Consider the following 14,916-nt stretch of genomic DNA (forward strand, 5'->3'; position numbering starts at 1 on the left):
AGAAAACCTGCCTGGGTCCCCCTTCCTCCCGCTGGAGGAAACTGATTTAGCCCACAGGAGATACCCAGAAATACCAAAGACATTGAGAACATTGTTGGGAATGACGTTGTGGACATTGTGAACCCCAGCCTTTCCTCCCCAGCCTTCTTTTCCTATTGCCTGGTAGGAGAGGCCTACACCCCACTCAGCGCCCGCAGGTCTAGGGGGCAGATGTTGCCCAGATTATTTCTCCCCCCTGTGAATGGGGACACCCCTGGGCCTGGGGAAGAGCCTTTGTGAAGACTGAAGTCAAGTCACAGAGGCCCAGGGATGGGGGACTCTCCCTGTGGGAGGAATGGGAAGTGGGCCCCATGCAGATATCTCTCCTGCACACCCCCAGTCTCCACTGGGCAGGCTTGCTTCTGCTGTTATGTAAGGCCTGTTGTCAATGGCCAGCCCGGAGGACTTTTGCTGATATTTCCATGAGCTGTCTAAAGGCTAAGTCTTAGTTTCCAGGAAAAAAAAGGGCTTGGGAAAGAATAGGCCTCCAGAGAGGTAGGTTTGGAGAAGGGTGAGAGAGGGTAAGACTCAGAAGCAGTACCAGAGCCCCTCAATGCTAGGAATGAAAATATAGACCCAAAGTGGAAAGCTGGCCCAGCCTGGCCAGGAGGGTACCCAAGAAGGCAGGGGGCAGAGGGCTGTGCTCCTTGAGAGGATGGACAGATGAACAGAGACCACAGCCAGCGTCTTCTACGGTAAGTTGCCACCTTTGCCTAGCTTAGCCCAAGTTAGACTCTGCAGCCGCTCTGTGGGCTCTGAACTGGCAGCAGCCAGGGCTTTGCTCCGGGCCGGTGATCAGAAGTTGTGGGAAATCCCAGATGAGCAGCCCTGAGACAAGGTGGGGTGGGGGTGGAAAAGGCTGCGTTCAGGAGTGGTCCACTTGCACACTGGCCTGCCTGCTGCAGTTCACACGTGTACCAAAGCGGAGTTTATTTTTACCTGGTTAGGTTCAGCTTCTGATCACAGAAATGGTGGGGGCTTTCCACTGGTTTCCATGGAAACATTAGGCAGAACATTTGCCTCCTGATCAAACAATAGGTTGGTGGGACTCTCTGGAATTATTTTCAATTTCTGCCTAGGAAGATTGTTCCCCTGCATTTGTACCACTGCCTTCTTGTGCAGTAGAGAAGGGGAAGGCAGTTCAGAGGGGCCAGGGCTGGTGCCCTGGGCAGGACAGAGGGTTGGCAAAAGGCAGGCATTCAGAGAAGCCCCAGAGAAGTTTCCATTTTGAAGCTCCAAGTAGAGTCCAGTGATGAGGTTACAGGAGCTGGACTCTGTCCCAGCCTGCCCCCATAGCAGGGCCACCCGCTGACTCCCCCTGGAGTGGCCAGAGTCTCTGGGGTACCACGGGCACATAGGCCATGTTGCACACGCTCAGGTGCTGGAGGGAGTTAGGCCGGAGCATGTTCAGGTTCACTTTATCAGAGCAGAGGCCCTGGCTTCCCTACGAGGCAGGGGAGGGCAGAGCCAAAGGGCTTGGCTCTGGAGTCAGAAAGGAAGGCGCTGGTGCACATGAACATGTGAGAAGTGGTTTTATTCCAGGTGTGTGTTCCATAAAGACGAAGTCCACAGGGACAGCTAGTGGCACATGCTTTGGTAAAGAAGAAAAGCAAAAACAGAATAGGGCTGTGTCCCACACAAGGGCCCTGACCAGTGCTGAGTCTGGTCTGACCACAGGGAAGGGGGGCCCCGGAAGCTCTCCGAGCAGCAATCCTCTTCCATTCAGTGACAGAAGCCCGAGCTCCCGCATCCCTAGAAGGCCACGCTGCCCACAGGGTGGACATGGACAACAGAGATGGCAGTGGGTGAACCATCACGACAGAGGACGGGAGAAGTGTGGCCCTGGGGGGTGCACGCCAGGGCACAGGGGCACTGCTGAGAGGATGCCACTGAGAGCCCCCCAGGGCGGTTGCTGCAGCCCACAGATCCTGGCCCCAGGGACTGCATGGAGGGAGCAGAGTGACAGCAGTTAGGCACCAGGAGGGAGACGGAGCACAGCAGCTCAGGTGGAGGGCAGCTCCAGTCCGGGGCAGAGGTTCAGACCCTTTGGGATCAGGGACCTCTGTAAGAAGCTGGGGAAGTCCATGGGCCCCCTACCCAGGAAAATGCATGTATGCATACACATGTACTCCTTGGGGGACAATTTCAGGAGATGCCTAGACCCTTTGAAATCCATGATTCCCTGGGGTCCTAGACTGGTCTGCTTTGGGAGGGGGGCCCCTAGGGGTACTGGTATCACCAGTCTTTTGCCCAAGATCACACTGCTGAGCCACTGGAGCACAAGGACATGGGGAACAGCAGAAGCCCAGGCCAGGGGGGAAGGGAGAAAGAAGCCCAGTGGCTGTGAGAAGGAGCCATAAGCCAGCCTCCCAGCCCACTGCAGGGGCTGACCCTTGCATACCTCCCTCCTGCAGTGGGGACAGGTGGGACAAGGCTTAGCCTCGATGACTTCCTCCCTAGTGACTTAGGGAATGTTTACACCCCTGAATGGAGCTCCCATTCTCTCCAGCCACTCCAACCCCATGATGCTTGCTGTATTTACAGACATACAGGCTTTAAGAAGGCAGGAGTCAAAAACTATGAATGAGGATGGGCTGTGCAGGGTGCACAGTGGCTGCCTATCCTGATGTGGTCATCGTGGTGGACAGGCGGGACAGGGGGCAGGGTGCCAGCTGGTCACTAAGGCCCAAGGGAGAGGTCTTGACCTAATACATGGCCATACAGAAGTGGGATCTGTTTACTAAACCGTCCTCAGACTGTTCCGGAAGATCTCCCTGCAGCCCTTGCTAAGAACATGGAGCCCAGAGCACAGGACTGGAGGCACAGTGCCCAGGACTGGTCCAGCGTGGGAGGAAACAGGTCCTCAGGAAGGGACCCACTCTTTTTCGTGCTTAGCTCCTCTTCCCTTCACGTTCTGCAAATTCCCATTCTTTGTCCTGCTCCCAACTTGGCCCCTGCCCGGAACACGCCACTAAGCCTCCACCTCCTTCCTGTTCTCCACCTGTCGCTCTCCTCCTGCCTTCAGACTCCCCATCCACGCTGCCACCTTCTCCTCCCAGGCATGATGCCACAGGCAGGCCACAGGACCCAGCAGGGTGCCTGTGTGGGCTCTGTCCTGGCTCTCCCCAGCCAACAAACCAATGTCCGGACCCCCAGGAGGGGTGAAGGGTGGGAAAAAAGGGCCGAGGGACCTGCCCAGTCTCTGCCAGCAGCTGTTCAGCACCCTGACCTTCTCCTCTCCCTCGGCAAGGCCAGAATGGCAGCGGGCGTCGGGGCGTGCTTCCCTGAGTCCTCCCCACAGCAGCTCTGGAGAAACGGGTGTCGTGGCAGGGCAGTTTGCTGATGATGCCGGCAGAAATGTGAGATGGAAAAGGCCTGCTTTACACTCCCCCACCCTAACCCCCTTCCAGTCCCGAAGCCTCATGCAAAGGGTACAGGAGGTCCTGGGCTACCGTCATGTGTGTGGCAACAGCTGCCACTGCTGGGCCGGGGCGTCGGCCTGGCACTTGCTGGTCACCAGCTGGGCAGGCTTGGCCTCCAGGCAAAGGCCGCTGACTGAATGCTGGATGAAAGAGGCTTTTCTCTTCCATCTCTGGGGGGAAAGGCAGAGTAAGAAAATAATGATTAAAATAAATAATAAGAAAATAATGACTAAAAATGATCATAACTGTACCATCATTTCACATGTATGTATGTGGCCCTGGATATACCTGGGACATACCCGCCTCATTTAACACACCATGACTCTGGCATAGGGCTCCCCACCCCACGCCAGCTTCGCCCCCTCCTCCTGCTGCTGTGGTTGGTATGAAGTTACTGTTAGAAGCCCAAGGGCTGAATGGATCTAACCCAGAGAGGTATTTTGTTTGACTTGCACTGGGTTTATTTAAAATTTGGCCTACTTGTCACCTAAAAATCCACGTTTCCAGCTTCCCTCTAGAGATGGGCCCAGTTCCTCTTGTGCACCAGTTGCCAGGCTGAAGAGCTGCTGTCGCCGTAGGTGGGGCTCTGGTTCCTGCTCACACAGCCCTGTCCCGTCCCTCTTTTCCCCCTCCAGGCCTGCCCCACCTGCTTCCCATAGCCCTGGAGTTTGTGGGTCCTGGCCTAGGTGAACCTTTGACTTCTTTCAACAAGATTTCTTCTTCCTGCAGCTCTAAGCTTCTGACCTGGCCTGAAACTGTGTGGCTGGTCAGCTACGCCCCTTAGTGGAACAGGCTGCCATCTGCAGTGATGAAGAGGGAGGCCAGCGTGATGGTGGGGGGACTTGAGTCCCCTGCCGGAGTCATGGAGGGGCTGCTGGGCCTCCTGGGCCTTCCCTTCCCCAGGCGTGACAAGGAGGAGACCTGGTCCTGGGGAATATGTTGGAGGCTCCTGGGTGGAGGATGGAGTGTTGTTGGAAACATTTAGGAGCAAGGATGAGGCTGAGAATAAATAGCAAGATTGCTCTATTTTTGGTCTCTCTCCTATTTGCCTCCCATGCATCCATCTCCTCTCTTCCTATATCCACCTTGCTTGCAGTAAGAAGTGGGGACTGCTCGTGACCACGTGGGTGGAGCCCTTAGGCTCTGACAGGGAGGGGCCGTGCTGTCCTTGGAGCAGCTAGGAGAAGGGAGCTGAGCTGCACCCCACTGCGGGGCCAGGCCCAGGGCTGCAGGGGCACATGGGGTGGGGGTGGGCGGCGGGGGCAGAGAAGGGAGCGGACTGGGGATGTGCACACAGGGTGGAAGGTGGGGGCTGTGGGGCCTGATGTCCCTTTGGGAATGCAGAGCAGCGGGGTGTGGGGCTGAGAACCAGCCTCTCTGACCCATGTGGTCCCAGCAGAGATCTAAAGGTCACACACCAGCCTGAAGGTCAGGGCCGGTGGGTGGGACAGGGCCTTTGGTTCCTCTGGAACTCCCTGTCCTACTGCCTTAGGCTCTTCTAGTCTCTGACCTTCTGGGAGGGGCTGGCCACACTCTCCCATCTGGACATTGCAGGACCACGTCCTCCTTTCATCCCTGTGGTCAACACGATCTGTACATTCCCTGGCACAAGGCAGGTACCAGCGTTTTGTTTTACGAAGAATGAATTAATTACTCAAGCATTAGGAGGGGCTCCCCAAGAAGCAGGATTCTGCCTTTCTACCAGTGCCATCAAGCACAGTCTCAGGGTCTCCCTGACTCTCCTGGCCACTCAGTGCTGGGCCCAGTGGATCCCACAGCAACCCTCACAGCACACTTGCATCTTCAGTCTCGGTCCTTGCAGAATCCTGGCAAGGTAGACAGAGCAAGCCCCTCATTTTACAAGTGAGGAGACTGTGGCTCAGTGATGAGGGGGTGACCATGCTGACACCAATACCACCTCTAGTGCACAGGGACCTTGGACACATGACACTCAAGTGGCCTTGGAAACAGGGCCAAAGGGGGACCAAGAAGGCAGACCCAGATTCAAGAAGATACTGGCAGTGGGAGAGCTGTGAGCCTGCCCCCCTGGAGGAGAGGGGCACAGCTGCCCAGGATGCTGTTGGCGGCCTGGCAGGAACAGAATGAAAGGGGCCAAGGGAGATTCCTACGAGCCCTAGGCTGGCCCAGCATGAAGGGCAGAGGAGTGCTTGGCTCCTGGGAAGTGTGCATGGTGGCTGCCCCGGGAGCTACCTCCCAGCTCCAGCCTCAGCAAGGAGCGATGGGAGAGGTCAAGGCTTGACCCTCAGAGAAGCCCGAGGACCCCCCTCACTGCAGGGCAGGGCAGAGAGCAGGCAGTGGGGGCAGGCAGGACAAGCTGCATCTCCCAGTCAGGAGGTGCTTCAGCAGTGTCTGGCACGCCCAGCAAGGCCCACAGTTCTCACACACCCACGTGCACATACGTACACTGGCAGGAAAGGACAAATCTGGCTGCTCTTCCAGAATGGCATAGCAACCTGCCAGTCATCCCTAAAGGGCCGACCCAGGCAAATGGGAAAAGGGTGGGAGGAAAACCCTGCAGGCTAAATTGGAGAGCTGCATGCCCTCCCAGGGCAGGCAGACCTCTAGCCTAGGTGTCCCATTTCCTGGGTAGAGGCGTAGCCCTCCCAGTCAGGAAGGGAGCTGGGCTGACTCAGTTACCGGCTGCTGTGTGCCTGGGGCAAAGGAACCTTTCTGAGCATCCGTTTCTTCCTTGACAGGTGTGCGTGACCTGTGTCCCCAGGATTCATGAGCACAAGGTGGGTATCGGGCCAGCTTGGAAATCACTGTATCTGGATCTTAGTTTCCCCAGTTCTCCAGCAGTTAGGAAACATTTATTGAGCATTTACCATGTGCTGGGTTAAGACTGACCTGGGTTGGAATTCCAGCTCCCCCCCTTCCCAGCTGTGTGATCTGACACATGTTTCTTAATTTCAGTGAGCCTCAGTTTACTCACCTATAAAATAGGGATAGTACCAGGACCCACATCACAGGGCTGCTGAGGGGATCAGATGAGACAATCTATGTGAGACCCGCAGCTCGGGCCCCCAGTGAAAACCAACAGTTTGGGCTGTGGTGGTTGTCCAGGGTAGGGATACGTTGTTGACAATACAGATAGGCCCTGCCCTCATGGAGTTCACAGGCTGGCAGGACAGGCATTTAACAGATATTTACCTGAAGAGTAAAACTATAAGACTTGTCCTAGATATTGACTTAGGCCCCCACAGATCCTCACTCTGCAGGGCTTATTTGAGTCTATTTGTTTCAACCTGGGGCTCCCCTCCCAGGGATTGCCACTCCTACTGCCTGTCCCCCTGGGGCTGATGGCAATCCTGTGCCCAGGGCTGGGGAGGCTTACCTGCCTGCCTTCTCTCGGGTTGCACACCTGCAGTATGACCAGGGACCCGGGAGAGATGGAGGTGGAGGTGGCGGTCAGGCACTTGCCCTGCTGCTGGATGAGATGGTCACTGAACAGCCATGCCTGCAGGACAGGGTCCAGAAAGGCTGAGTCAAAATGTGCAATGATGGATGGAGAGATGGGTAGATAGATAAAAAACCAAATACACTGTGTATTTTGGTAGAATTTTCTACAAATAAGGGTGGGTGTATGGGTAGTCACTACCATTTCTCAACTTTCCTATGTTTGAAAATTTTCATAATAAAATATTGAGGTCAGGGAGCTTGGTTGGAGCTGGCACCAGATGGCAATTAAGGTTGTACCAAGGGGTGCTGGGGAATGGGAGAAAGACAACATGGGACCAGGGCAGCCAGGGAGCTGGTGCATGCTGGGGGTCTCCATGACCTACTCTGGTTTTGCCATGGGTATCAGCACTCGTATGTTGTACTTGTGTGCAACACATGGGAATCCTGGGTGCCCTGCTGCCTGTCGTACAAGCTGAGTGCAGCTGCATCCCAGGGGAGAGCTGGGTGCTGTTTGGGTATGTCTTCTCTCTCTGCAAGAAGAAAGCACGTGGTGCATAGAGGGCAACTGTCTGACGGTTTGGAAAGGCGGTGGGAATGTGACAGAAGCAGACTCAAGAAGCAGGGTGTGAGAGGACAGCTTACAGGTTCCCTGGGAAAGTTGGGTCTATGGAGGGTGTAGGCAAAGAGAAAATAAGAAAGGGCAGAAGGAAGCCCCTAGTTCACTCCTGAACAATGACCCTGCACTCCTGGTTCTGAGCAGGGGGCCCTAAGCAGCTTACCTGGGGTGCTGGGGGGTTCTTGGCAGACCCTCTGCAGATCCCCATTCCGAGCAAGAAGTTACCAGCTGTGTCCTGGCTCTGGGATTCTAGGCAATTAACTCCTTGCTTAATGATGCCAGGGAGTACTTCCTTCACAGGGACTCTGGGAGGAAAGATAGTAGTCAGGCTTGTCCTCTGCCTCCCGGGCTTACCCATGCCCTCTGCCAGGGTACATGGCCTGGTCAGCTCCTGGGAAGCAAGCTTTCATGGGAAAGAACAAAGCGGGTCAGGTCAGAGAGGACCTGTGGGAGACAGAGCTCAGGCCAGAACCTCAGGACTCCTCAGTCCGGAAAGGCGAAAGCCAGGGGAGAGGCTGGGCCTAAATGTGAACTCAGTAAGCGACCTCAAAATGGCAGGGAAGAGGTTGCTTTGGAGAGGCAAATTGAAAATACACAAATATGAGAGTGCACACAATCTCACTAATTACTGAAGAATCACATATTAGAGAATTACTACTGTTTGTGTACCATATATGCATATATATGTGTATGTATTTATACATATTTATTTATATGTGCAAAATATATTTCATGTTTAAAACTGTACATATAAATAGGTTTTTTTTTTTTTGAAGGCTAGAAGGCAGTTTTATTGAGCAAGGAGAAAGTACACTCTCAAAGGGAGAATAGGTGACCTGAGAGGTCAGGACCAGCCTATATATAGTTTCAATAATATAAATCAATAGCTGCTGCTAGTATTAGCTATGGGATTGAATCTTCTCACAATCTACAGCGAGAGCACAAGTTGGTCCAACTGTTTTGGAGGGCGTGTGTTATTATGTTTCAAAGGCCTTCAAAATGTGCACACATTTGACCTAACAATCTCAATCCCACTTGTGGGAACTTACTATCCTATGGCAAGTTATAAATGTGTGCAGAGACTTAGTTTAAAAGCCATTCCTCTCAGAGGGGTTCATTATACTGAAAAGGTTGGGAACTTCTAGATATCCAACAATAGGGGATGAGCTAAATAAATTCTGATTCATCTGTAGGATGGAAAACCCTGTAGCCATTAATGACTCTGTGAAAGAAGATCTGGAAACATGGAAAAATGTTCACGACATACTGTTAAGTAAAGCAGGCAAGTTTTAGAACATTATGTCATTAAAACACTTTATATGTGCAGAAAAATATGCATAAACACACACACATACACATACATGACACACCATCTCACCCTGTGGGTAACGAACTTAAGGAGGCTGCAGGCCCAGCTGATGCAGGCTTGTATTCCTCGGGTTAGGAGGTCATACACACTCGTGAGTCATGGACCTTCAGTGGGCCAGTGGGGAACCGGGAGGGCTTAGGGTCTGACCATGTCCTAATCTTATCTGCCTCCTGTTACCTCTGTCGGAAGAGACCTTGGGCAGGTTGGTGGTGAGGGCATCATAAGATTCCTAGCATTCTTTCATGTGAACATCCTGCAGGATCTCAACCAAACCAGGTCTTCCATCCTCAGAGCTGGTTGGAAATCTCTAGAACCCCAGCACTGACCCACTCTCACGGAGCCTTGGGGAGGTATCTTCACTTTCTCTCCCACACTCCTGCAGCAGTGTGTACCCCTCCATATCCCACTGGAGAGTTTGTATAATTCTAGACCAGAGGTTGCAAACTGCTGGCCCTGGACATGCATTGTCTGACGTACATAGTGTGGTTATTATTGCTTTTAATAAGTCAGCAATATTTAAAAATCTGAAGTTACATAGAAAAATCTGAATCCAGCTTCTCTTGAGAAAACAGAAGGATCTGGCCATATCAATCTTGCCTTCCAGCATGGCACTGACACACTGTTGTGAGTAGCAGCTGCCACCTCTGGGTGGGGCTCTGGCATCCCAGTTTGCTACAGTCCCCTCAACTCCCTATTGCCTCACCCCCCACTCCCACTTGGCTTATTTACGCTACCTGTCTGATCACTGTAGGATGTGAGTTTACAACTCCTACTAGGTGCAAGGATGTTGGGATGCAAAGACTCCACCCCCTCTCCTTCCTCCAGGAGCAATGCACTGTATCTCCTCTCTCTACAGAAACAAGATGCTAGCTGAGGCCTCTTTCAGAAGTGTGCAAGAGGACAGGGCTGTTAGAGACCTTCCTGCTCTCTTCCTCTCCCTATCCTCTGTTACTTAGAGAGATGTGCAAAGTGATCAGCCTCAGAGTGAAGTGGCCACTGTCCAAGTGTGACAATGGCCACTGGCCCTGAAGGCCTGCCCACTGATACTTATAGAGGAAACCCAGGGCTCGGGCAGCAATCTCATGAGCAGGTGCAGCTCCCTGGGTGGCTGTGTGGTGGAGGAGCTCCCTGGAGGAGCTGGGATGGCCATCATCACCAGCACCCCCCAGCTTCTGGCAAAGCCAGGCTAAGCTGTCCTGTTTGTCAGTAGCTCTCTTAAGTCTGTATCTGTTTCCCTATCTATGGATCTCCTCCAAGTTGGGCTGCCATTATGATGCCTTTGTAGAAGTAGCAATAGGTGTCCCTTCCTCAAAACACTTTACTTCCATCTGCTAGAAAATTGTCATGATACACTGGTTTTGTTAGAAGATGACTCTCACTGCCATCTGCCAGGAATTGTAATAAATGTACAATATCTACTGTGGGACAAGTACCCTTGCAAATATGGTCTACTTGTGCAATGCACAGCCTGCACAGCTGTTCCTGACCATCCTAGTAAAGGTAATACATTAGCTGCAGAACTCTAATCTGGATAAAGGGCAGAGTCATGGCAGGATCGCAGGCAGGCCTAGGAAAGCAAAGGCCTCTCCCTTCAGCCTGCTCATTCTCCCCACTGGCCATCTGCAAGTGTGGACCAACCATTGGGATCCTGTTTGGAGGAAAGTTGGTATCATTTGGACCTATATATCTTCTCTCTAAGCAAAAACCTGATCCACTCCTGGCCCCTTACCCTGAGACCAGAGGCAGAGCACGAAGAGTGGAGTGGGGATGAGTAATCTGGATAGGAATGAGGTGTTCAATTTCTATCTTAACAATAAAAAAGTCATCACTTCAACTTCCACACAGTGACAGAGCAAACAGAAGATGACTTATACTCTCCACTTAACATAGCTGGTTTCATCTCCTCTCCTCTCCTGGAATCAATCCAGGTTTCTGATAGTTATAAAAAACCTCTTCCTCTCGTTCCTTAGAGGATGACATGGGACACTATGCATGGGGACAGGGCTGTGGAGAGGAAGGGCACATTCTCAGTCCTCTTCAACACCAGCCATGGGCTTCCCAGATTCTGTCCGAGGCCTACAGTCACAGCTCCATCCCAATGTTGGGTGAGCTCTGACAGAATGTGAAGAAATAACTGTGATTTTTTTCCTCAGAACTAGCACTTCTGAGTGAAACTGTCCCCTTAAAAGTGGCCACTTGAGGAAATTGTTCACTTATTACACTTTTATGAATTAACATTCTTCCCTTCACAGCTATTGTCTGGGGAACTGGGGTTATCCAGGCCACCAACTCTTCGAAAATGCTGCCATTGCCCAGTTTTGGAATTTCTTGAAAATTGCTCCCAGAGTCTGCGTAGTCTTGATACTTGTTTCAGGTTTGTCGCGCTGTATGTGGGTCCCGGGATTGTATTATCTGGGCTAATCATCCAGCTTATTCACGGGACTGGACTACAACCTAACTGTGGCTGTTTTCCAAAAATCAGATCTGCCCTCAAAGGACAAAGACTTGCCTCCTTGAAGGACATGCAGCCTCAGAAGGGTGGAATGTTCTGGAAAGCCAGGGCAGCATCCCCGGGAGAAAGCTGGCCACAGTGAAACAACCCTCCCCAGGGTGACAGCCACGGAGGGAGAGAGCTGATTTCAAAGTTGTTGCTGAGGCTTACTGACTGTGCAATATATTCAGTTAAAAATAAATATTTTTATTTATTCTTCGAGAGGCTGGAGATAAAGCAGTGATCTGCCTCTACCCTCATGGAGCTTACCGTCCTGGGCAGAGATGACAGCAAAGTTAACTGGCCTCATATATGCTAGATGACGAGAGAGGAAGATAAGCAGGGAATGGTGGGCAAGGGGGTAATGTGCAAATGTAAGTGTTCAGGAAAGGTGAGGGCACACCTGAAGGAGATGAGGAAATAAGCCACATGGATGTAGCCAAGACACTGAAAAGGATTTTGAAATAAGTAAAAAAAGAATTGTCTCTGCCCCTCTCTGGCCGGTCTAGCTGACCCCCCTGGGGGTCTCGCAGCTCTACACATATTCCTAAGCCAGTGCACCTCCCGTGTGTGCACCATCTGCATTTGGCTTCTTCATTTGCTACAACAAACATTTCCCCAGTCATTATGATTGTAATATTAATGCACACATAATATTTGTTTAGAGGAACATTTCCTGCTTCCCTAAGCCCCGCCTCTATTGTTAGCTGTTTCTCCATTTTTCACAGCAGCAGAGAAGCTGGTGGTAAACATCTGCTTGTCAATGGATTTTTGCTTTGGTTGCTTTATTTCCTTAGGATAAACTTCCAGAAGGGAGATAACAGAGTCAAAGGGGATGAATATTTCTGTAGCCTTCACTGCGTAATGTAGTGTGGTTTTCCCAAGGCAGCAATGCCCAGTTCTACCTCTCAGACCCAGTCTGCTAAAATTTGGTTGCTACCATACCTTGCTTTTAACCTCCTGGTACCCCCAAAGCCTTCCCATGAGGATAAACACCAATCGCTAAAAAGAGCTCAACTGCCAGGGACGGGGAGATCTCAGGGTAGGGGGGTCCCCCAAGCTGCCGACCCCACCCAGGCCAGATGCACAAGCTGAGGGCTGCACTCACGTGAGCTCTGGGTAGACATTATCCAGGTACCAGCGGAAGGACTTGCAATTCATCTTCTTCCTCTGCTCGATCCGCGTGGCCACACTGAAGCGGGAGGCAGGGCTCAGCCTTTGGTCAGCAGGTGTGGGAAGGAAGCCCCAGGGAGACTGGTCCCCTCTTCCTACCTACCCTAGGTGGGCCAGGACCGGGAGCCATCCACGCCTGCTTTCCAGCCGGGTCACCTACCTTAAGTCATTCTCTGACCTGCAAGTTCACCCCAGGCCCCTGGGTCATTCCTCATTTCTCTCAAATTCCTTGCCACCCTTCAGGGTCAGCCCAGCCCACAGAGACTCTCTGCCCCTGGGTTCTCACTTCTGGAGACCTCAGTTATCATAGCACTACCTGGTTTTTTCATAGAGAGCACAGCCTTAATGAACCTGAAATTCTGCATTACAGCTTAGCAGAAAGGGTCTAACAAGAAAGGCACGCTTTAGACATCTTTCAGGAAGTTTGGCAAACAAGAACCATCCAATGTGCCTGTGGACACCAGTCTGACATCCTCCCCTTCCTTGGCTAAACTGACCACAATGACCACGGACAGACTGACCCTCACTGACTCTTGAGCCTCAATTTCTTCTCCAACAAACTGGGGACATGACCACCTACCTCAAAGGTTTTTGTGAGAATCAAATGAATTAAGGGACCTCAGTGCCTAGCACACATAGGTAGGTCCAAGATAAATGTTAGTTTCCCACTAAAAGAAATAGTGAATGACTTAACTTTTTTTTGAAAGACATAAGTAAATAGAGGGAGGAAGGTTGATTGATGATCATTAATGTTTTCAAACTTTTCTAACTACAACCTTAAGGAAGAAATAAATACATCTTACATTGTGATCGAGTATACCCATATATATATATATACAGCTATGCATGTACATGTGTAACTGAAATAAGAGTTTCACAAAATAATACCTACCCTTAATTCCAATCAACTGTCATTTTTTATTCTGTTCTGTAGTGTTCTAGTTCTCTATCATTTTTTAAAAAATGCTGGTCACGATCCACTAAATTGACTTCACAACCATCTGCATTTTGAAAATGCTTAGCTAGACTGTCGTCCTAATAGTCCAGGATAGGAAAATAGGCTAACAGATCACAGTCAGATTTTGAACAGCAGTGGGTGGACACAAAGCCCCAAGCATTTTCTGCAGATAGCCCATCCCTAAGTACTCCCACAGATGTCCTTTTCCCGCATGCAGCCTGGGAACGGGAAACTCTTCTTCATAAGCAAGCCTCTCTTTATTTCTCACCATGAGCCTGCATGCTCCTCACGGACCAAGGGCTTGTCTCTGCATTGCACACCCTACCAGCTCTCCCCGTCTCCCCCACCCCCCCAGGAACTCAGCAGGGTGGGGCTCACCTATGTGAGGCCTGTATGCTATGGGAGTGCTTTCCTGGCATACACATCATTTTGCATTTTGCTATGGTTGTGCTTACATGGGTAAAAGGAGGCAGACAGGGCTGGTGGAAGGGCCTACCTGCCAAAGGCCTTGCCAATGGCTGAGGGCCGGGCCTCATAGTAATATTGCTTGTATTCATCCATCCACACCTCTGCGGTGCGCTTGGTATTCCTAGAAGGAAAGAAAGGAGCAAAATAAGGTTACCAGGGCAGTGACAGAATTAGGGTTAGGATCAAGAGCAGCTCTGTGCAGGACAGGGTAATGAGAATCTCAGGAGTGTATGCATATAATACTGATTGGGGTGGTATGAATGAGTACAATCTTTGTGGAGGACAATCTGTCAATATCCATCAACTCTGTAGGTACATATGTTCTTTGACACTCCACCTCGAGGAATCTAGTCTACTGAAATACCTGCATGTGGGCAAAAGGGATGTGTACAAGAATATTTGTTTAATAAAATGTTAATGACAACCTAACTGCCTATCAACAGGAGGATAATGAACTAATTCCATGTGGTGGAGTACTAGGCAGCCTTGAAAAAGGACGTCGTGGTTAGTATGCCCTGACACAGAGGGGTGTCTAGAATTTACTGTTGAGTGGCAGAAAAGCATGCTGCCGAAAAACACACAGCATAACCCCATTTATATAAAAACACAAACACAAACCCATGGAGTCTGTGTGTCTCTTCACATAAACTATATATATAAAAATGAGTTAAAAGGCCTGAAATGACAAACCCAGAATCTATTAGCAGTAGTAACTTCTGGAGAGACAAGTAGTGGGACAGGAGTGAGACTGGGTAAAGGGGACTTACACTTTTTTCTATGTATATAATATAAAGAATAAAAAATACACAATATATAATATACACAATTACAATGCATATACAATTATGTATATGTAATATATATTGATACATCTTGCATTCTTATAGTATACATGTATTGCTTTTATAATTCTAAAAACAATAAGAATGGGGTGGGGGAAGCAAGAGAAAATGCTAGGCC

At 50.8% G+C, this 14,916-nt stretch overlaps 1 protein-coding gene across 2 annotated transcripts in view; it reads right to left on the reverse strand.

Moving 5' to 3' along the window:
• Positions 1–1,556: 1,556 nt before the first annotated feature.
• GALNT16 (polypeptide N-acetylgalactosaminyltransferase 16) overlaps positions 1,557–14,916 on the reverse strand; it is an 82,510-nt gene continuing 69,150 nt past the window's right edge. For both annotated transcript variants that reach the window (XM_073242218.1, XM_017651630.3), the window contains exons 12-16: positions 13,985–14,077; positions 12,466–12,549; positions 7,661–7,802; positions 6,817–6,939; positions 1,557–3,631 (exon numbers count right to left, since the gene is read on the reverse strand). In XM_073242218.1, the coding sequence (XP_073098319.1) occupies positions 3,494–3,631; positions 6,817–6,939; positions 7,661–7,802; positions 12,466–12,549; positions 13,985–14,077 (580 nt within the window). In that variant the 3' untranslated portion in view covers positions 1,557–3,493. The remainder of the gene's footprint in view (positions 3,632–6,816; positions 6,940–7,660; positions 7,803–12,465; positions 12,550–13,984; positions 14,078–14,916) is intronic.

This window comes from Manis javanica, chromosome 8, assembly GCF_040802235.1.
Source record: "Manis javanica isolate MJ-LG chromosome 8, MJ_LKY, whole genome shotgun sequence".
Classification (NCBI taxonomy): domain Eukaryota; kingdom Metazoa; phylum Chordata; class Mammalia; order Pholidota; family Manidae; genus Manis; species Manis javanica.